Source organism: Monodelphis domestica, chromosome 1, assembly GCF_027887165.1.
Source record: "Monodelphis domestica isolate mMonDom1 chromosome 1, mMonDom1.pri, whole genome shotgun sequence".
In the NCBI taxonomy this organism is placed as follows: Eukaryota; Metazoa; Chordata; class Mammalia; order Didelphimorphia; family Didelphidae; genus Monodelphis; species Monodelphis domestica.
Genome location: NC_077227.1, coordinates 552,006,147 through 552,028,573, shown reverse-complemented (window position 1 = coordinate 552,028,573; position 22,427 = coordinate 552,006,147). Strand labels below are relative to the sequence as shown.

At 37.8% G+C, this 22,427-nt stretch overlaps 1 protein-coding gene across 6 annotated transcripts in view; it reads left to right on the top strand.

Annotated features, from left to right (window-relative positions):
* Positions 1 to 22,427, top strand: part of SNTG2 (syntrophin gamma 2) — a 771,339-nt gene that overhangs the window by 419,977 nt on the left and 328,935 nt on the right. For all 6 annotated transcript variants that reach the window (XR_008915522.1, XM_056813383.1, XM_007476197.3 and 3 more), the window contains one exon: positions 3,238 to 3,329. Coding sequence is in view for 5 of the 6 variants with exons in the window: in XM_056813383.1 (XP_056669361.1) it covers positions 3,238 to 3,329 (92 nt within the window). In the remaining variant the exon portion in view is untranslated. The remainder of the gene's footprint in view (positions 1 to 3,237; positions 3,330 to 22,427) is intronic.

Here is a 22,427-nt window from a genome sequence, read left to right as displayed (position 1 = left end):
GATAACCTTGGCCACATCGTGGGTCAATTGCAGCTTGTACTCTGAAACAGTTCAGTCTAATCCAAAGGGCCAGTATTTCTCAGGAATTAAGACAAATAGTTGCATTCTTGACAACTCAAAATAATTTATTTTTGCCTCAGTTACTCAAAAAGGAGTATATGTCTGTGTGCCTGAACCAACTAGTAAATCTTGTTGTAGCTATTTAGTCAGGTACACAATTCAGTATTCAAGAGTATTTAAGAAACTATAAAGCCAAATTTGTCTGACTTAGGTCCATTGGTTGTAAAGGCTGGTATCAAGACTGAGTGGACAACTAAGTGACATAGTAGATAGAGTGTGGAGCTAGGAATCAGGAAGACCTGAGTTCCAATATGGCCTTATATACTTTCTCCCTGAGTGACCCTGGGCAAGTCACTTAACCATGTTTACTTCAGTTTCCTATTCTGTTAAATGAACTGGAGCATGAAATGACAAACCACTCCAATATCTTTCCCAAGAAAACACCCAAGTGGGATCACAAAGAGTCAGACATGATTGAAACTACTGAACAACGAAAAAAAAATAAGTCAAAGCAGTGCTGAATAGCAGTTGATATTATATCAATATACTTTCAGTGCAGGCTTCAGTTTGATTTTCAGTTAGGGTGATACATGCAATCATACAAGCAATGATACATATCTAGCTAATATATTTTATATTTTTAGAAGTTAATTCTGATGTTAATGAAAGCAATCCATTCCATATTACAAAATAATGATGTGATAAGAAAATACATTAGCCACTTAATATTTTTGTTCCAATAACATTAATAGAATCCTATATTGAGAGTTTTAAGGAAACTTAATCGTCATTTTGACCAACCTATGTTTTCATAAAGAAGGAAACTAGAGGCCACAAAGTGAAATGATTGATCTAGGGTAACACCTATATTATTTCAGAGCTGGAATTCATATTTACCTGCTCTGGCTCATGAAATTCACTATTCAGCTGCTGTTTTGTAATGCAGCTTTTATGACTTTTAAATTTTAAGATCTACAAAAAAGTCATCTTAGACCAATTCCAACCTCCAAATTTATTCATCCTTTGTGAATTTTCTGAATCATTTGATCATTATCCTTATCAATCAGTTCAAAGAAGAACTGAAAGCAAGAGCACACACTCCTGACCAACTTTCACAATAATATGGCTGCTTATCAGTTTATTTCTTCATTTTGCTGCTTTTTATTGAATACTTTCTGTGGACCCACAGTTGTACTTATATATGCATGGGATGGGACAGGGAGAAATATAAAAGAAGTAGAACACATCATGCCTAATTTAAGAAAAGAGAAAAATAAAAAGTATCATATAAAACCAGTAGTGGATATACAGCTTAGTATATGAAGGACTTCTTTGGCTAATGTTCCAAAAGTGTCATTAGTTTGATCAAATAAGACTTTTTGGAGTAAAAGAATTTTTAAAACATGCCATAGATGGATGTAGAAAAGTTTGTTTTTGTTTTTATCCAGTACTATATATATATATATATATATATATATATATATATATATATATATATATATATATATATATGACACAAGAGACAAAGAGAGACAAAGAGAAAGAGAAAGAGTGTGTGTCCTAGAGCCAAGGCTGATCAACTGATCAACAACCTTTCATTCCACCTGATCATCCCTTAGCATTTCATTCTTCCTTTCAAGTTCTCAAATTCTTCCCAATAGCTAGTTTCTCTGGTAGTATTCAGAGAACCTCAAGATTTCAGAGTTAGAAAACACCCCAGAAGACATGTTATCCAATGTATAACTGACTGTGAATCTACTTCTTCACATCCCCTTCAGGTGTTTATCTAGCCTTTTTATTGAAGCTCATTGCTTTCCAAATACCAACCTGATATCCTAGTGGAATATTTCCAATGGAAATATTAAACTCAAATCTTGGGAAATCGGCTATCCACCCAACCTCAACTTTTGACCCTCCTTCCAGACTACTGACTTTGCTTCCAGCCTGACCTCCATAACTATCTACATGAGGAGTAATCTGTATAGAAAAGGGAACCATCTACCCCACCTTTTTCTAATGGGGTCAGGGAAAAAGTATAGCTCAAGTAACAAGCTGCCCTCTGCTATCAACTACTCATTCCTCATCTCTCTTCAGACAGTAATGGAAGATCATTAGGCTAGCACCCTAAATCCAAGAGTTATTGTGAAACAATGACTTTCAAATCATACATCCTACTTTTTCAAGATTAGTAGCCAAACTAGCTCAGCTCCTAGCCCAGACTTCTAAGGCATCAGATAATCAACCCTTAAGGGGATATGACCTAGCAAGTTCTTCTAGTGGTCCTACTACCTTTGCCTCATTGATAACCATTTCTACTGAAGACTCTGTCTGTGGCATAACCAATTGTTTAGAGCATGAAATTGCAATGGGGAAGTCTTGATGGATAGATAACTAGATCTGGAGATAGGGAGTTTCTGGGTTAATCTGGCCTTAGACACTTCTTGGTACGTGACCCTGGGCAAATTACTTAATCCCAAATGGCTAGATCTTACCACTCTTCTGACTTGCAACTAATATTTGGTATTGATTCTAAGATGGAAGGTAAGGGTTTAAAAAAGAGAAATTGTATTAAAGAGGAATCATTACCATATCGCTATACCCAAAGGACCAGTGATCCCTTCCTCTGGCTGAAAATTTAATACTTCTTTTAAGATATTAGCACCTTGAGAATAGGAACTGCCTTGCTTCTAAGGAGTATTTAATATTCATTCATTTATTCACTAATTTATTTGTTCATCCACAACATACAAAGGAGCGGGACTTGTGCCACCCAGATCCATTGGCTGGAGGTGACCAGTAGTGTGTAACAAAGTGAGGGAATGAACCATAAATTTGGAATCAGAAGACCTGGGTTTGAATCTCAGCTCTATTGTTATCAATTGTATGACCATGAACAAGTTCAGTTTTTTCATCTTTCATGTAAGGCAATTGAACTAGTTTATCTATAAACTCTTTTTTCAGCTTTTAAAATGAAATGATCCATGGGGCCCAAATACTGTACAAAAAGGATAATTAGCATGATCAAAAAATAATAACAGGTTTTCTTTTATTATGGAAAAATATTTTTATTTGGAGAATTGATTCTATGTTTTGGCCATATATTACTCTTATTCTTTCTTTTCTTTCTTTTTTCTTAAACTATGATTTAGCAATAATTTTCTCTCCTTTGATTTTCAGGGTCCCCAGGGCCATCCAGTGATCACAGCAGTGGGGCTTCTTCACCTCTCTTTGATAGTGGTTTACATTTAAATGGAAACTCCAGCAACACAGTAAGCATGCTCATTTTTATGAGCTTTATTTTAATTAGTTCATTAAAAAAAAACACACAAAAAAGTGCCCACTATGTTCATTATACTATGTTTTCTTCTGGGGAAATAAAAAAAAGATGAGAAAAATTTCAGAATACCAAAAGATATAGGACAGAGGCAAATAACTGTATTTAAAAAGATAGCATATGTTAAGTGTATAAAAGGAATTTTAAAAATACTTCAAGATCAGATTAAAGAAAGCTACCTTCTAACTGAGAAGTCAGAAAACTAAGAATTTATGGAAGACTCAGTTTTCCCTTATGTAAAATGAAGAAAATATACTTGATCAGGGGTATGAAACTCAAACAGAAACAAGGGTTACTTAACCATACATAAGGATCTCTAAAAGACATGTTTACTTAGATTTAAAATATAATATTATCTATGTTTTATTATATTTTTATTTTGTTAATTTTTTCCAATTTCCTACTACTTTGGTTCATGCTAACTTATGAGTTTTGTAGCCCATAAATTTGATACCTATGGGCTAGATGACCTTTAATTACCTTGAAGTTTGAAAACTATGATGCTTTAAGCTGAATGTTGAAAAATATGTTGAATGTAGACTGGGGGGAGAAGGGATGCAGGTGGAAATAAATGTTCTATTTATAGAGAATAGCATAAGCAAATATATAGAGATGAAAAACATGAAAATAATATTTTAATAATAGAAGTCTCAAGAGATAGTGGATGAGAACAATACATATTTTAAGCAAAATTTCAAAATTGAATTCAGAGGTTGAGAAACTAAAGTCCATGGACTAAATCTGAGTAACCAACCATTTTCTGTAACTTGCAAGTATAGAAACAAGAGGCCATTTTTGTCCTATAGGCTATTGTTTGCTGAGGACTGATCTAGTTCCTTAACCATATTTTGGGCTAACCTATTCTCAACAGAGAAAACTCAATACAATATAGGATTAAAAAGTAATCCTTTGGAATTTATTTTTTGTTTATTAATACTTCATACCACTGTATTTTGAAGCTGTCTGAGCTGATAAATCAATGATACTACACTAAGCCCAAAAGATAGTAATAGTGGTAGTCTCTCGGTGACAGAGAATGACTAATATTTTTGTGCATTATCATCTATTGATGTACCTTTATGTGGCTTTGAAGTCCAAAGGCTGAGGCGCACAGTTTGTGGCACATGGGGCATGGGATGCCACTTGTTATGGGACGTGCGGTTGTGGCCTGGTGTCGGCATTCACGCGCAGCGGCAAGACGTTGACGTCTCTCATCTTGTGGTGGCGGCATGGTTAATGTGGGTTCGCCAGCTGCTTCTGTCAGAGGCAGCGAGTTCTAGTTGCTTTGGTGTGATGCCAGCCCACTTCAAGTTTGACTTTAGCTGATCCTTGAATTTCTTCTTTGGTCGGCCTTGTTTCCTGAGTCCAGCTGACAGTTCACCATAGAATACCTGTCTTGGTATTCTCTGTGGGTCCATGCGGATGACGTATCCAGACCATCATAGCTGGGTTTTGAGGACTATGACTTCGACCTGGTGGAGTTGGCTCTGTTGAGGACTTCCTGGTTGGTGATTCGGTCCTGCCATCGAATCCTCATGATTGACCGGAGGGAGCGTTGGTGGAATTGCTCCAGCTGTTTCATGTGCTTCCGGTACAGTGTCCATGTCTCACAACCGTACAGGAGCGAGCTGAGGACCACTGCGTTGTACACTTTGAGCTTCGTCGCAGTGCTTACACCTCTGTGCTGGAGGACTTTGGAGCGCAGCCACCCGAGTGCCTGGCTGGCCTTTTGGATCCTGGCATTGATCTCGTGGTCTAGGGACCCGTCGTTGGCGATGGTGCTGCCCAGGTACTTGAAAGTGTTGACATTAGAAAGCTGCGTGCCATCCATTGTAATGCACGGCTGGTTAGTTGGCCTCCCTGGTGCGGGTTGGAACAGCACCTCTGTTTTGCTGAGGCTGATAGTCAGGCCAAACAGTTTTGTTGCGGTGGAAAACCTGTCCACAATGGTTTGAAGATGATTTTCTTGGTGGGCCATGAGAGCACAGTTATCTGCAAAGAGAGCTTCTAGAATGAGTCTCTCTGTTGTCTTTGTTTTTACAGTCAGGCGGCGAAGGTCAAATAGTGAGCCATCCAGTCGGTATTTGATGTAGACGCCCAGGTCTAGATCCATCACAGAATGTCATAATACGTGGGTGAAGGATAGGTTGAATAGTACTAGAGCAAGGACGCAGCCTTGTTTCACGCCATTGGAGATGTTGAAGCGATCTGAAGTCTCTCCACCAGATAGGACTTCCCCTGTCATGTCAACATGAAAGAGCTGGATCAGTTTGACGAATTTTGTTGGGCAACCGAGCTTGCTGAGGATCACCCACAATGCATCCCTGTTCACTGTGTCGAACGCCTTTGTCAGGTCTATGAAGACAATGTAGAGACTCAGGTTCTGCTCAAGACATTTTTCCTGCATTTGCCTCACCGTGAAGACCATGTTGATGGTGCTGCGATCTGGTTGGAAGCCACATTGTGATTCAGGCAGGTTCTGCTCTGAAACAGATGACAGGAGTCTGTTGAGTATAACACGGGCGAGGATTTTTCCGGCAGTGGAGAGTAGTGAGATGCCTCTGTAGTTGTCACAGGCTGCTCGTGAGCCTTTGTTCTTGTATAGGGCTACGATGGAGGCATCTCTGAGTTCTGGGGACATGTCTTCCTCTTCCCATATGCTGGTCAGTACTATGTGGAATGCCTGGAGCACCTTTCCATTTAAGGCCTTGTACACCTCAGTTGGGATCCCATCTTTACCGGGTACCTTGCCTGCACTCATTTGTTTAATGGCTTTTTGGACTTCCTTTATTGAAGGAGGGACGTCAAGTTGTTCAATGGTGCGGTTTTGGGGGATCTGGTCAAGGGTGCTTTGGTCGACTGAAGAGGGTCGGTTGAAAAGCTGACTGAAGTGCTTCCAACGCCGAGAGAGTGGGACTGTCTCTGTGCATCTACTTTTCCACTTAAATCTCTTTCATGCACAAGTATCTTTGTGCACACTCATCTATCCGAACCCCGTCCATCCTCTTCAAGACCTGCGGCGATAGGGGAGTGGCAACGCAACAGGTGGAGATGACCACTGGCAGTTGTAGTCACGATCCTGCACGTAGGAGGCCCACGGACCAGTGGTCACTCGGCCCTATAGGGCAGCAGGGACGTTCGGCAGCATCCTGGGCAATTGAGCAGCCCTCTCTAGGACAGCACTGCTTACCCTAATCAAGGGAGGGGACTAGAAAAGGTGTCCCAAACATTCCCTGCCCTACAAACACCCGGTCAGCACACCGTGGCTGGCAGGTCATCCCTTTAAGAGGTCGAAATCAAAAGAAACAAAATACAAAGAAACTTCTACTAGGAACATGGAACATCAGAACATTACTTGATAGAGAGAATACCCCAAGACCTGAGAGAAGAACAGCTCTAATCAGTAAAGAAATGGCATGATATAACATCGACATCACAACATTAAGTGAAACACGCTTACCAGAAGAGGGATCACTCAGCGAACCCACCACTGGGTACACCTTCTTTTGGAAAGGTAGAGCCACAAGTGAAGACAGAATCCATGGTGTTGGCCTGGCCATCAAGACCAGTTTGCACAAACAGCTGTCAGACTTGCCTGTGGGCATCAGCGAGAGGCTCATGAAGATCCGTTTACCTCTCAGCAAAGACCGGTATGCCACAATCATCAGCGCATATGCCCCAACACTGACCAGCACAGAGGAGACCATCGAGCAGTTCTACTCTGACCTGAGTACCGTCCTGCACTCAGTGCCCACAAATGACAAGCTGATACTACTGGGAGACTTCAACACCCGAGTTGGCCAGGACCATGGGGGATGGAAAGGAGTGCTCAGAAAACACAGCGTGGGCAAAATGAACAACAAGGGCCTACTGCTACTCAGCAAATGCTCAGAGTTCAAACTCACCATCACGAACACTGTGTTCAGAATGGCGAACAAATATAAAACAATGTGGATGCACCCACGATCAAAACAGTAGCATCTCATTGACTACATCATTGTATGCCGGCGAGACATCCAGGATGTACAGATCACTAGAGCCATGAGAGGAGCTGAATGCTGGACAGACCACTGATTGGTTAGAGCGACTCTTCAAATGCGCATTGCGCCTCGCCATCCAAAACACGCCCAGACAGTTCGCGCATTTTACAATGTGAGTTGTCTTAGTGATCCATCTTATTTGCAAACATTCCAGTCCTGAGTGGAGGACAAGCTGTCTGCCAAGGGACCACTCACTGGAAGCTCAACTGAGAAATGGAACCAGTTAAGAGATGCAGTGAAGGAAACATCAAAGACAGTCCTAGGCCCCAAACAACTCTACCACTAGGACTGGTTCAAAGAGAACAACACTGCTATTGAAGACCTATTGAGCAAAAAGAACAAAGCCTTTATGAAGTGGAAAATAACCCAAACTCTGCTCCTAAAAAGGACAGATTCAAGTCTCTCCAAGCCACGGCGCAGATCAGGAAGATGCAAGACCTATGGTGGGAAAAAAAGGCAGAAGAAATCCAGTGTTTTGCTGATTCAAAAAACTACAAACAATTTTTCAGTGCCCTCAAGACTGTCTATGGGCCATTAAAACCCACCACCACTCCCTTGCTATCCTTTGACGGTGACACTCTCATAAAAACCCAAAAGACTTAGACCTAAAAAGGCAATGAGAGATATTCAAAATTTATCTGGAATTTGTCAGGTTCTATTCAAGTCCAAGGAGACACACTGATAACTCAAGAAACTCCTTGGTGGATAATTTGAAAGTACCTTTGAAAGTGTGAATGCTAAGTAATTCGTGTAGCTTCATTCTCACCCCATGCCAAGAAATTCAGAAGCAGGATATAATTGTGAAATAAGCAAAATTTCTATTTGGTATCTATCCTGCTGTGTTTTTTTTTCAGGGCACCTCACCCCTTATAGTACCCATCTCATGACCAATTCCCAAAGAGGCTCTTTAGCAAGCCCTCTGATATCTACTGTAATTTCATGCATTTTAAAGTTCTGAGAAATGTTTTACATCTGTATCCCTTTCCAGAAAAAAGAAATGAATTATAACAATAACCATCTGTTTAATCTACTTATAAGACCCTAAAGAAAAGGGGTCATGATCTTAAATGTTTTAACTGAAATACTTGGAGTTTTCCGCACATAGAACTATAGAATCTCAGAGGTATGATGAACCTTAGAGGAGATCTAGTGCAATTTAGATTAAGTCCTTTCATTTTATGAAAGAGGATCTTGAGGCCCTGGAGAGTGACTACTTCAAGGACATAGAACTAGTTAATGAGAAATAAAAAAGTCACAATAAGCATAACTAAAGTATTTATTTTTAATGCTGTTTATGACACTTTGTACTATATAAAGTTATGGAACAGTAGTAACAGTAGCAGTGGTGGTGGAGGAAAAGGTAGTGGGTATTGATAGTGATGATAATAGTAATAATAGTAATATTCTTACTGGTAGTAACAGTAATTTCATAAACAAGCTTTCTTCTGACCAAGAAATTAATAGTATCATATATTTCAGCTTTCAGAGTGATATTAGAGATCATCTAATATAATTCATTTACAATATATATGAAGTAACTGATTCACAGAACAGCTAAATAACTTGTTCATGGTCATGCAGAGAAAGCAGCATAGCCAACATTTGTGACTGCATTCTTTAGCTTTAAATCCATTGCCATTTTTTCATATTCCAAAGGCTTATTACAAAATGCATATGAAGTTTTAATTAAAAAGCCATAATAAATATCATTCCTCAACTAACTGACCAAGCACCAATACTAATTGGTGTATTAAATTCAGCAACCAGAACCAGCCTTCAGATTCAAGGGTGCCATCATGTCTATCCCATATAACCAATTCACCTTGCTACTATTATTTTCAGCAAGGACGGGGGAGTAAAGTGGGAAATTCAAAAAGTATTTCTGTTTCTCCATAATTCTGTGAACTCTGGCTAAATATTTAGCTTTCCTTAGGGTTCTAAAATGAGAGAGTTGAAGCAATTATTCTCCAGATTCCTTTTTACCTTCTCTAAATTGCTACAAAGGTAAAATAGACAAGGAAACAGCTGTCTTGATGCTTATTCTCAGGTATTCTTCTGGAGAGGTCTTCAATATTTTGGTTCCTTGATGACAGGTACAAGTAATCTAAATTGTGTATGTTCATTAGCACACCTAGAACAGTGTTTTGCATAAAGTTGACTTATAAATAGGTTTGTTGGATTGTATTTCTAATGTACCTCTCAAGTGACAGCACTTAGATAGAATTGGCATTGTCCCTCAGTCTAGAGGTTTAGTTCATAGTTCCAAGGTGTTTACCACTGAAGCTTTGAATTTCCAAAAGGAAATGAGTCAAATATATATACTAACAGAAATGCATGACAGATAGAGATATTTTTTCCACTATTTGTCTCATTAGGTTTTGTTTCTTTTTTTCCCCACATATTGCTTACCACTATAGAGTGATTGGAAGGGGGAACATATTCATGGATTATGTTACTTTTTTCCCCTATAGAAGGTATAAAATATTGTAATTCACTCCCCAACTTCCGACCCCACCCCCAAAAATAGAATTTGATGAGTCATTGACCAAATGAATAAACTTACAGAACTAACACCATCTCTGTATTAGAGAATGAATTGCATCCCCACTATGCAGCTGCCTCCCCTTTCTTAAAGGGTCCAGTCATAAACATACTCAAAACTGCCAAAAATGCAACATCAATTTCAATCTCACAGGAGTTAAGCCGGGGGATGATTGTGTCATTTTCATAGCTACTTTAGAAATCAGAATTTGTTTTCATCTTGCATTTGGTGACCTTTGAACATCAACTGCCTTTGGAGCCTCTGCTTTCCAAAGATATTTTCCCAATATTTGGGAATATAGTCTTGCTTTTTAAAAAAGGCATTTTGTGTTTTGAAAGTGCATTAGGCTTCTTCAAATTGGTATTGTTATAGTGCTTCACAGTTATGCCCAATACACATATTTAGATGGCAACTCCAGATCCTGGGGGCCATCAAACCTCCATGGACAGAGTTGCTAATTCCCCCCCGCCGCCAGTGATTGTGATTGAGGACAGACTTTACAGGCTAGTGAGTTTAGAGAGCATGCAATGATAGAAATCTATTTCAAGTAGTTGCATCAGAGAGCTGCTGAAAATGTTTCTGTATTTTTTTTGGAGGAAATTATACTGAAATTTCTAAAAAAAAAAAAGGTAACTTAGTCTATCTCTAAAGTCATTAACTACCCAGGGATTTTATTAAAATCATCACCTTGTTTCTGCTCACTACATATACACTATAAAACTAACTTTATAAAAGAATACAGATGAAGCTCTATCTTGATTTAACTTCAGTATAGTTATGATATGTATTATAACTTTAATGGCTAGGAACTTATAAAATAGTATTAATTGCTCATTAGGTTTTTTTTTTGGAATTCCTTTAATTTTTTGTGCCATCCTATACGTTTTCATTCCATTCAGTTGAACTATCATTTATTAGTCACCTGCTATTTATAAGGCACTATACTTGGTGAAAAGAAAACAAATATATGTGTATATAGTTATATATCAAATGAGCCAACATATGTAAATACTTTGCCAACTTTAGAGAGCTGTTTAAATGCTACGTCCATGTGTATTTTATAAATTGTTAGATATACAGATATAACTATATATGCATATGCATATTGTATAAATATTTATATGTATATGTATATTTTAAATGTTTATATAAATTCCTGTATAATATGTACAGCTATGTATATGAACTTTTAAATATATATATTCACACATATACATAGTATTTATATAGCTCTCCAGGGTTTATAAAGCATTCAAATGTTACCTCATTTAGTATTTAAATATATACATATGTATATACACATATGTATGCATATTTATTTGTATGTATGTATTTATGTATATGTACACACTTTTATCTCGATGAGACACTGCTGTTAAGGAGCTTACATTATAATGTGGAGTTCGGGCAAGGACTCATCTAGTTATGATACAAAAGAGAAAGTGAGATAAATGCAAAGGTGTGGTCCAGGGAGTAAAGAAATGATAAGAGGTTACTTTCACCTGAAGAAATCTCAATATGGAAGGAAAAGAATTCCAACAGATGGGCCCATCCTCAAACATTTATTAAATGTTTGCTATATTCCAGATACTGAGCTAAGTTGTTAGATTGACAATCCAATGCTAACAAAAAGAAAGAAAATCCTTGCTCTCAAAACCTTCATTCTAAAGAGGAAGAAAGTAATCATCATCATCATCATCATCATCATAATGAGGATGAAGATGATTATGTTAATCAATAGCTTTCATATAGCACCTAGTACATGTCAGACACTGTGCTAATTGTTTTACAAACATTATTTCATTTGATCCTCACAACAGCTAAGAAAACTGAGGCAAAGTGGTGAAATGTTTTGTTCAGGATCACAAAGCTAATTTCTGATACTGGATTGGAACTTAAATCTTCCTGACTCCTGCCTCAGTACTACAGAGGAATGTAACATCATGGGATGTGAATAGATCGCTGACCTGAGTGCCCTTTTTAGCCCTTTTTAAATAGAAGTTCTAGGGGGAACCCTATACTTTCTAATCACAAGGAGGGACTAAGAGCAGAATGTACCTTTAGGGTATGAGTTTCAGCGCTTCAAGGCTAAAGTGATCCTCTAGGATGAAGAGGTTTCTGGGGCATGATGGAGTCTTCCTGAAGAGGGAAGCCCAGTGCTAAATGAAACCTTGGAGGGGCTCCATTCCAGATCTAATGTGTCCAATGTACAAAGTACAAACAACAGAAACAATAAGATAAGAATAAACTATTCTGATAACATTGATAGCATCCAGAATACATGAGGAGGTGCAGTGTGAAAGAAAGTTATCTAATGGATTTGATTCAAATTGGTAAGAACATTTAATGCCAGGATTAGTCAAGAAATAGGAGACAACTAACATTTTTGAGTAGAGGAGTTACATAATTATATGCTTGCTTGGGAAACACATGTGAAATATATGTTATAGAGGAGGCAAGGGAGGAAGGAAGAACAGTTAAGAGAATATTCTAATAAACTAAGAAAAAAAATTAAGAACTGAACAACCTGCATTTGCTACAGGAAGATAGGACCAAATATGGAAGAAATGACAAAAGTAGTCATTTTAGGACTAGCCATCTTAATGATGAATAGGTCAATAATTACTCCAAGTACATGAATCTAAGAGACTAAAAAGATGATTATGTCATCTATCAATGGAGGCATTGTCATCAAGTACAAAGATGAATGGGTGTTAAGGATCTGACAGTCCTGTTTTGGGCCTTTCACAAGTAGTTGTCTGACCATAGAAAAATCATGTCATCTTTACCAATGTCAGGTTCTTCATCTGCAAAACTGAGATATCATTACCTGCTGCCACTATCACTACTTCTAAGAATTGTGAAGATCAAGCGAAATATCAGCAATTTACAGTAAAAGAGAAAGAGACTTCAAAGAGAAAATGTATGTTTAGTTTTGAACATGTGAAGTTTGGAGTGATAGAAGGGAAATTATAGAGATATCCTACAAGGCATTTGAAAATTCAAGATTAGAGTTTAGGAGAGAGCTGTGAGTAGAGATCTAGGCTTTCAAGCCCTCCATAGTGAATCAATAATTGAAGTTTTTGAAGTATAGGAATGTGAAAAGAAGGGAAAAAAGAAGACCTAATATAGAATCTTAGAGAAAATATATCTTTATAAAGTGAAAGTAGATAAGGAGTACAGTAAAGATAGACTAGTCAGAGAAAGATGGGGCTAACAATAAGAGTGACACATTCTATAAATCTAGTGGCTGGTAGATAATAGAAACAAGAATCTGAGCTGAGTGATATAGATAGATGGAGTAATTATAGGAGAAAGAGCAGTTGCTGCAGGAGTGGCAGGAAAAGGGTCTGGAAATGACAGACAAATCGACATCTTTTAAAAATTCTGCTTTTATAAGGTATATTCTTAGGCTGTGAAGGGGTATGAATGTGAAAATGTTAAAGGAACAAGGAAATTATCATGTTTGAAACAAGTAATTATGCTTTAATACAAAGTTTGAAACAATCTAGAATACTTGCAATTACATAAGACTAATGCCTAAATTCCTTCCCTATTACCATCATTCCTAATATCAGCAGCCTATCAATATCCCAAGTACTCAGGTTCTTATTTTCAGCATCAGCTTGGACTTTTTATTATCTCACTTCCAATATTTGATCTGTTGCTAAGGAGAATAAATTTTACCTGTGTAATATCTCTTTTGTCTGCCTAAATCTTACCTTTCATACTGCCACCACCTCAGTGCAAGGTCTCATCACTTCTTTCTCATACTTTCTCAATAATCTGCTGCTTTATCTCCCAGACACAGGTTTCTCCTCATTCCAACACAGGTTTAATTAACTGCATCTCCTTTCCATTTCCATTCAAAAAACTCTAGTTGCTCCTTGTTACTTGTAGTATCAAATATAAAATCTTCTATTGGGCAATAAAATTCTTCAGAGAATGCCCTCCTTGCTTTGGCCCCTCTCCCTACTTTCCAGTCTTCTTATACCCTATCCCCAATTATGTATTCTATCATCTAATGACACTGGTGTTTTTTCTGTTCCTCAAACAAGACATTCCACCTCACAACTCCCAGCATTTTCACTGGCTGCCTCACATGCATAGAATGTTCTGTCTCCTAAATTTCCTAGCTCTTTCAAATTCCAACTAAAATCCCATCTGTTTCAGGCAGCCTTTTCTAATCCATTTTGATGCTACTTTTCTTATGTTGATTATTTCTAATTTATCCTCTATATAGCTTTTGTGTATATAGTTATTTTCCTTTTATCTCATCCTTATTATGAGCTTCATAAGATCATGGACAGTCTTTATCTTTATCTTGTGTGTGTGTGGGGCGGGGTATGTGCCTATTGCTTAGTTAAGTCATAACACATATTTGGCCTTTAATGTATTGACTACCTGACTGACTGAAATTAGCATTATTCTGATGACTACAATATCAGTGTTGTCATCCTTATTTGTGTGCACTCAGTAGCTATTAAAGAATAATAAAATAAAAGAGTAAGCACAAGAAGAGTGGAATTGTCTTTTCAAAAGCTTTGAACAAGGGGGCATCTGGGTAGCTCAGAGGATTGAGAACCAGGACTAGAGACAGGAGGTCCTACCTTCAAATGTGGCTTCAGACACTTCCCAGCTGTGTGACCCTGGGCAAGTCACTTGACCACCATTGCTTAGCCCTTACTACTCTTCTGCCTTGGAGCCAATACACAGTATTGTCTCCAAGAAGGAAGGTAAGAGTTTAAAAAAATAGAAGAAGCCTCAAACAATTGAGGCTACTGATCTATTTACTATCTTTCATACCCAAAACACAAAGGCATGAGGACAATATCCTGTATTTTGGAAATCACAATCTATATTCAGAAGGTTGCATCTACAAATGCAGGTATATGAGGACATTAACAATATAATGTACTGGTATTCAAAATAAAAAATGAGTGTTAAAATTGTAGAAGGAGGAATGAAAAGAGTGAATTTGGTATTAAACATTTTAGAAAATGAACGTTAAAATTTGTATACATGTAATTGGGAAAAATAAAATCTAATTTTTAAAAGAAAAAATGTGGGAGTAAGGCACTATAGGAAAGGATTTCTAGCAGGGCATAGCAAAGCAGGCTGACAGCCTTGGATGTTGCAAAACCAGGATTCCACAAAGCTGGCTAGGTAAGTATTCTAAGACAGTTGGGAAACTCTGTCAAGCTGGGTGGCAGACTGAGAAGTTGTGTGCCAAAGGGTCTCCCTGAAGAAACCAATTTAGGAACTGCCAGGGACTTGGATTATTTTTTAAGTTGAGTGAGTGTTCCCCTTCACTGTGGTAGACAGTTGTGAATGGGTGTTAACTTCCTCCCTTTCGTGACCTTGTGAGAATTCTACATCTTGATCCTACTGTTTTGACCCAACCAAGGACTCTGGGATTTGTAAGAATTTGGCCTTGGGACTCCTGGTCAAGATGGCGGCTTAGGCAGAGCTAAAGTTCAGATCTCCAGAAACCCTTTTTTACAGATCTCAAACTGTATGTTCCTAGGGCACCTAAATTCAAAACAAACAACAGGATAGACCATGGGAACCCTCCTCCTGGACCTGGATCAAAAGGTATGGCCCACCAAAAGCCAGAACCCTAGATCACTCAGATCTAAGGGGTAGGCAGAAGGAAGGTCCCAGGACCAATCACCCCCAACCCAGAGCTCTGAGTCAGAGGCAGCAGTTGGAACCTCAGAGCCAGCAAAGGGACTTCAGGGCTGGCTATTCTGAAGGCCACATCCTGAAAACAAATTGACCCAGTCCCGGGGGCACCCAACACAGACAGCAAGGGAACAGAGAGAGATGGGGGGAGCCTGTAGCCCCTTGGCTGCATCCTTCCATCTGAGTCTCACAGAAGGTCTCTGCCTCAGGCCATACTCAGTCCAACCCAGCTGAAGTTAATCCTATCGAGAGCCCTCGGAGCTTCAGGAAGCCACAGTCCCTCCCCCTCAGAATGCAGGGTCTTCGGTCCAGCAAAGGCACTGAAATACCTTGTGAACAGTACCAAGCCAGGCTCAGAGTGTGGAAGTAAGGCAACGGAGAAGCAGCTGGAGGGAACTGAGGAGAGCAGTAAAACCGAAACACCAGCAAATTCCTGGCTTCCCCGGGAAGACAGAACAGCTGCAGAGAAAGGACAATTTGCTGGGGGCTAAAGCATCTGAACAACATACAGATATAAGAAGAGCTAGTCCTCCCCACTCAGATAGAGATGGAAAACAGCACAGAAAAGCCTCAAAACGCCAAGAAAAACAAGAAGAAGGGGGCAGCGTTGGACATATTTTATGGAGCAAAAATACAAAATATAGAGGAGATAGAAGAGGAAACACAAGCAAATGCTTTGAAACCTTCCAGAGGAAATGGAAACTCCCCAGAAACACTTAAAGAATTTGAATTGGAAATGATCAAAAAGATGGAAGCCTTCTGTCAGGGAAAGTTGGAAATAAAGCAAAAAAAAATTCATGCAACTACAAAACCAGTTTCACCAAACTGAAAAGGAAAACCAGGCTTTAAAGGTCAGAATCAGGCAACTGGAAGACAATGATCTTGCAAAAGAGCAAAAATCAATAAAGAAAAGTCAAAAGATTAAGAAATTAGAAGAAAACATAAAATATCTCACTAAGGTAACAGACTTAGAAAACAGAGGAAGAAGAGATAATTTGAGAATAATTGGACTACCAGAAAAGCCAGAAATAAACAGCAAACTCAACATCATAATACAAGTTATAATCAAAGAAAATTGCCCAGAGATTCTAGAACAAGGGGGCAATACAGGCATTGAAAGAGCTCACAGAATGCCCTCTACACTAAATACCCAAAAGACAACTCCCAGGAATGTAATTGCCAAATTCCAAAGCTTTCAAGCAAAAGACAAAATCTTACAAGAAGCCAGACAAAGACAATTTAGATATAAAGGAATGCCCATCAGGGTCACACAAGACCTTGCAAGCTCCACTCTAAATGATTGTAAGGCATGGAACATGATTTTCAGAAAGGCAAGAGGCCTGGGTCTTCAACCAAGAATCAGCTATCCAGCAAAACTGACTATATATTTCCAATGGAAAGTATGGGCATACAACAAAATAGCAGATTTCCAAGTTTTTGCAAAAAAACGACTGGAGCTCTGTGGAAAGTTCGATATCGAAAAAAAAAGAGCATGGAATACCTGAAAAGGTAAATATGAAGGAAAGGGAAAAGGAGAAAATTGTTATCTTTTCATTTATTTAAACTCTATTCAATAAGAACTACATTTATATCAACATATATATATATATATTAATATGTGGAAAATGTGATGTGTAAATAGAGGGAAAAGAAAAACCAAATAGAATAATCTTTCTCACACAAAGATTCACACAGGAAGGGGAGGGGAAGAAAACTCCTATAAGAAGGAGAGGAAGATAATTTTTACTTAAACCTTACTCTCAGGGGAATCAACTCTGAGAGGGAAGAACATTCAGATCCATTGGAATTTTGAATTCTATCTTACCCAACAAGGGTAGGGAGAAAGGAAAACCAAGGGGGGTGGGGGAGATGGAACACAAAAAGGGAGGGATGGAGAGGGGAGGGGGAGGGAACAAAAAGGGAGGGCTAGAAAGGGAAACACATCAAGGGATGGGACAAAGGGTACTGATATAAAGTAAATCACTGGAATAAAAGGTTAGAGCTAAAGTAGAAAGGTTAGAATTAGGGAAGGATATCAAAATGCCAGGGAGTGCACAGTGACAATCATAACTTTGAACGTGAATAGGATGAACTCACCCATAAAAAGTAGACGAATAGCAGAAAGGATTAGAATCCAAAACCCTACCATATATCATCTTCAAGACATGAGGCTGGTAGACACCCACAAAGTCAGAATTAAAGGATTGAGTAAGACCCTCTGGGCCTCAACTGATAGAAAGAAGGCAGGAGTTGCAATCATGATATCTGACAAAGCCAAAGCAAAAATAGACTTGATCAAAAGGAATAGGGAAGGTAATTATATTTTGTTAAAAGGGAGTATAGACAATGAGGAAATATCACTAATCAACATGTATGCACCAAATACTATAGCACCCAAATTTCTAATGCAGAAACTAGGAGAATTGAAGGAAGAGATAGACAGTAAAACCATATTAGTGGGAGATTCGACCAACCATTATCAAATTTATATAAATCAAATCAAAAAATAAATAAGAAAGAGGTAAAAGAAGTAAATGAAATCTTGGAAAAATTTGAATTAATAGACATATGGAGAAAAATTAATAGGGACAAAAAGGAATACACCTTCTTCTCAGCACCACATGACACATTCAGAAAGATTGAACTAAGTCACAAAAACATGGCCCTCAAATGCAGAAAAGCAGAAATAATGAATGCAGCCTTCTCAGATCACAAGGCAATAAAAATAATGATCAGTAACAGTACATGGAAAACCAAATAAAAATTAATTGGAAATTAAACAATATGATACTCTAAAATCATTTAGTTAGAGAAGAAGTCATAGAAACAATTAATAATTTCATCGAGGAAAATGACAATGGCGAGACATCCTTTCAAACCTTTTGGGATGCAGGCAAAGCAGTAATCAGAGGTAAATCATATCACTGAGTGCATATATTAACAAACTAGGAAGAACAAAGATCAATGAATTGGAAATGCAAATAAAAATACTCGAAACCAAACAAATTAAAAACCCCCAAAAGAAAACCAAACTAGAGATCCTAAATATTAAGGGAGAAATTAATAAAATAGAAAGTAATAGAACTATTGCACTAATAAATAAGACTAGAAGCTGGTACTTTGAAAAAAAAACAAAAAAAAGTACTGGTAAATCTAATTAAAAAAAGGTAAGAAGAAAAGCAAATCAACAACATCAAAGATGAAAAGGGGGACATCACCTCCAATCAAGAGGAAATCAAGGCAATCATTAAAAATTACTTTGCCCAATTATATGGCAATAAATACACCAATCTAGGCGATATGGGCAAATATATACAAAAATACAAACTGCCTAGACTAACAGAAGAAGAAATAGAATTCTTAAATAATTCCATATCAGAAAATGAAATCTCAAAGGCCATCAAAGAACTTCCTAAGAAAAAATCCCCAGGCCCGAAGGATTCACAAGTGAATTCTATCAAACATTCAGAGAACAGTTAATCCCAATACTATACAAACTATTTGACATAATAAGCAAAGAGGGAGTTCTACCAAAATCCTTTTATGACACAAAAATGGTACTGATTCCAAAACCAGGTAGGTCAAAAACAGAGAAAGAAAATTATAGACCAATCTCCCTAATGAATATAGATGCAAAAATCTTAAATAGGATACTAGCAAAAAGACTCCAGCAAGTGATCAGAAGGGTCATCCACCATGATCAAGTAGGATTTATACCAGGGATGCAGGGCTGGTTCAATAGTAGGAAAACCATCCACATAATTGACCACATCAACAAACAAACCAACAAAAATCACATGATTATCTCAATAGATGCAGAAAAAAACCTTTGATAAAATACAACATCCATTCCTATTAAAAACACTAGAAAGCATAGGAATAGAAAGGTCATTCCTAAAAATAATAAACAGTATATATCTAAAACCAACAGCTAATATCATCTGCAATGGGGATAAACTAGATGCATTCCCAATAAGATCAGGAGTGAAACAAGGATGCCCATTATCACCTCTACTATTTGACATTGTACTAGAAACACTAGCAGTAGCAATTAGAGAAGAAAAAGAAATTGAAGGCATCAAAATAGGCAAGGAGGAGACCAAGTTATCACTCTTTGCAGATGACATGATGGTCTAGGTAAAGAATCCTAGAGATTCAACCAAAAAGCTAATTGAAATAATCAACTTTTGCAAAGTTGCAAGATACAAAATAAACCCGCATATGGCATCAGCTTTTCTATATATCTCCAACACACCTCAGCAGCAAAAACTAAAAAGAGAAAACCCATTCAAAATCACCTCAGACAAATTAAAATACCTAGGAATCTATCTCCCGAGATAAACACAGGAACTATATGAACCCAACTACAAAACACTCTACACACAACTAAAATTAGATTTGAGCAATTGGAAAAACATTAACTGTTCATGGGTAGAATAAGCCAATATAGTAAAAATGACCATCCTACCCAAACTTATCTATCTATTTAGTGTCATACCTATTGAACTTCCAAAAATTTTCTTTACTGATTTAGAAAAAACCATAACAAAGTTCATTTGGAATAACAAAGGATCAAGGATATGCAGGGAAATAATGAAAAAAAATACAAAGGAAGGGGGCCTTGCAGTCCCAGATATCAAAATATATTACAAAACAGCAGTCATCAAAACAATTTGGTACTGGCTAAGAGATAGAAAGGAGGATCAGTGGAATAGACTTGGGATAAATGACCAAAGCAAGACAGTCTTTGACAAACCCAAAGATCCCAGCTTTTGGGTCAAAAATCCACTATTAGATAAAAACTGCTGGGAAAATTGGAAGACAGTGTGTGAGAGACTAGGTTTGGATCAACACCTCACACCTTACACCAGGATAAATTCAAAATGGGTGAATGACTGGAACATAAAGAAGGATACTATAAGTAAATTTGGCAAACACAGAATAGTATACATGTCAGACCTTTGGGAAGGGAAAGACTTTAAAACCAAGCAAGTCATAGAAAGAGTCACAAAATGCAAAATAAATAATTTCCACTATATCAAATTAAAAAGCTTTTGTGCAAACAAAATCAATATAACTAAAATCAGAAGGTAAGCAACAAATTGGGAAACAATCTTCATAAAAACCTCTGACAAAGGTTTAATTACTCAAATTTACAAAGCGCTAAATCAATTGTTCAAAAAAATCAAGCCATTCTCCAATTGATAAATGGGCAAGGGATATGAATAGGCAGTTTTCAGAAAAAGAAATCAAAACTATTAATAAGCACATGAAAAATGTTCTAAATCTCTTATAATCAGAGAGATGCAAATCAAAACAACTCTGAGGTATCACCTCATACCTAGCAGATTGGCTAACATGACAGCAGAGGAAAGCAGTGAATGCTGGAGGGGATGTGGCAAAGATGGGACTTTAATTCTTTGCTGGTGGAGCTGTGAATTGATCCATCCATTCTGGAGGGCAATTTGGAACTATGCCCAAAGGGTGATAAAAGACTTTCTGCCCTTTGATCCAGCCATAGCATTGATGGGTTTGTACCCCAAGGAGATAATAAGGAAAAAGATTTGTACAAGAATATTGATAGCTGCACTCTTTGTGGTCGCCAAAAATTTGAAAATGAGGGGATGCCCTTCAATTGGGGGATGGCTAAACAAATTGTGGTATATGTTGGTGATGGAATATTATGGTGCTAAAAGGAATAATAAGGTGGAGAATTTCCATGGTTACTGGAACAACCTCCAGGAAGTGATGCAGAGCGAAAGGAGCAGAACCAGTAAAAACATTGTAAACAGAGATTGATACACTGTGGTATAATCGAAGATAATGGAATTCTGCATTAGGGACAATGCAATGTCCCTGAACAACTTGCAGGGATCGAAAAAACACTATCCACAAGCAGAGGATAAACTGTGGGAGTAAAAACACCGATGAAAAGCAACTACTTGACTACAGGGGCTGAGGGGAAATGACTGAGGAGAGACTCTAAATGAACACTCTAGTGAAAGTACCAACAACATGGAAATGGGTTTGAATCAAGAACACATGTGATACCCATTGGAATCCTGCATTGGCTATGGGAGAAGTGGTGGGAGGGGAAGGGGAGAGGAACAGAAAATGATCACTGTTTCCAATGAATAATGTTTGTAAATGACCAAATAAAATAATGTTAAAAAAAGAATTTGGCCTTGTTGCTATTAATAATCCCTTGTATCTTCTACTAGTTTATTCAGTTAAGTTGTTTTGTTTAGAAAATCTAAGAATTAATACCTGGGTGGATTAATAGTAGTAAATAATCTCCTATTTCCCTTCCAATTCCCTTATTCCTATTTAGTTAAATAAACATCTTTTTATATATTGTTAGTGTGATCCCATCTGTTTATCCTTCCCCAAACTTTCCCTATTATATTTGGCTGAGCCAGCTAAGTAAACCTGGGAAAATAATTGACTTTAGATAGGGAAAACCTGTTAGAGAGTAGATTGGCAGTTGGATTGGAAGATTCCATTTTCACTTCTAGCATTTGTTAGCTTTCAATACTGTGTATTGGCTCCAAGGCAGAATAGTGGTAAGGGCTAGGCAATGGGGGTCAAGTGACTTGCCCAGGGTTACACAGCTGGGAAGTGTCTGAGGCCAAATTTGAACCTGGGACCTCCTGTCTCTAGGCCTGGATTTCAATCCACTGAGCCACCCAGCTGCCCCCTTATTTGAATGTTTAAAGTCCACTAGCACATGTATGTTCTAGGTGGCCATTTTGCTTTTGTTGTTGAT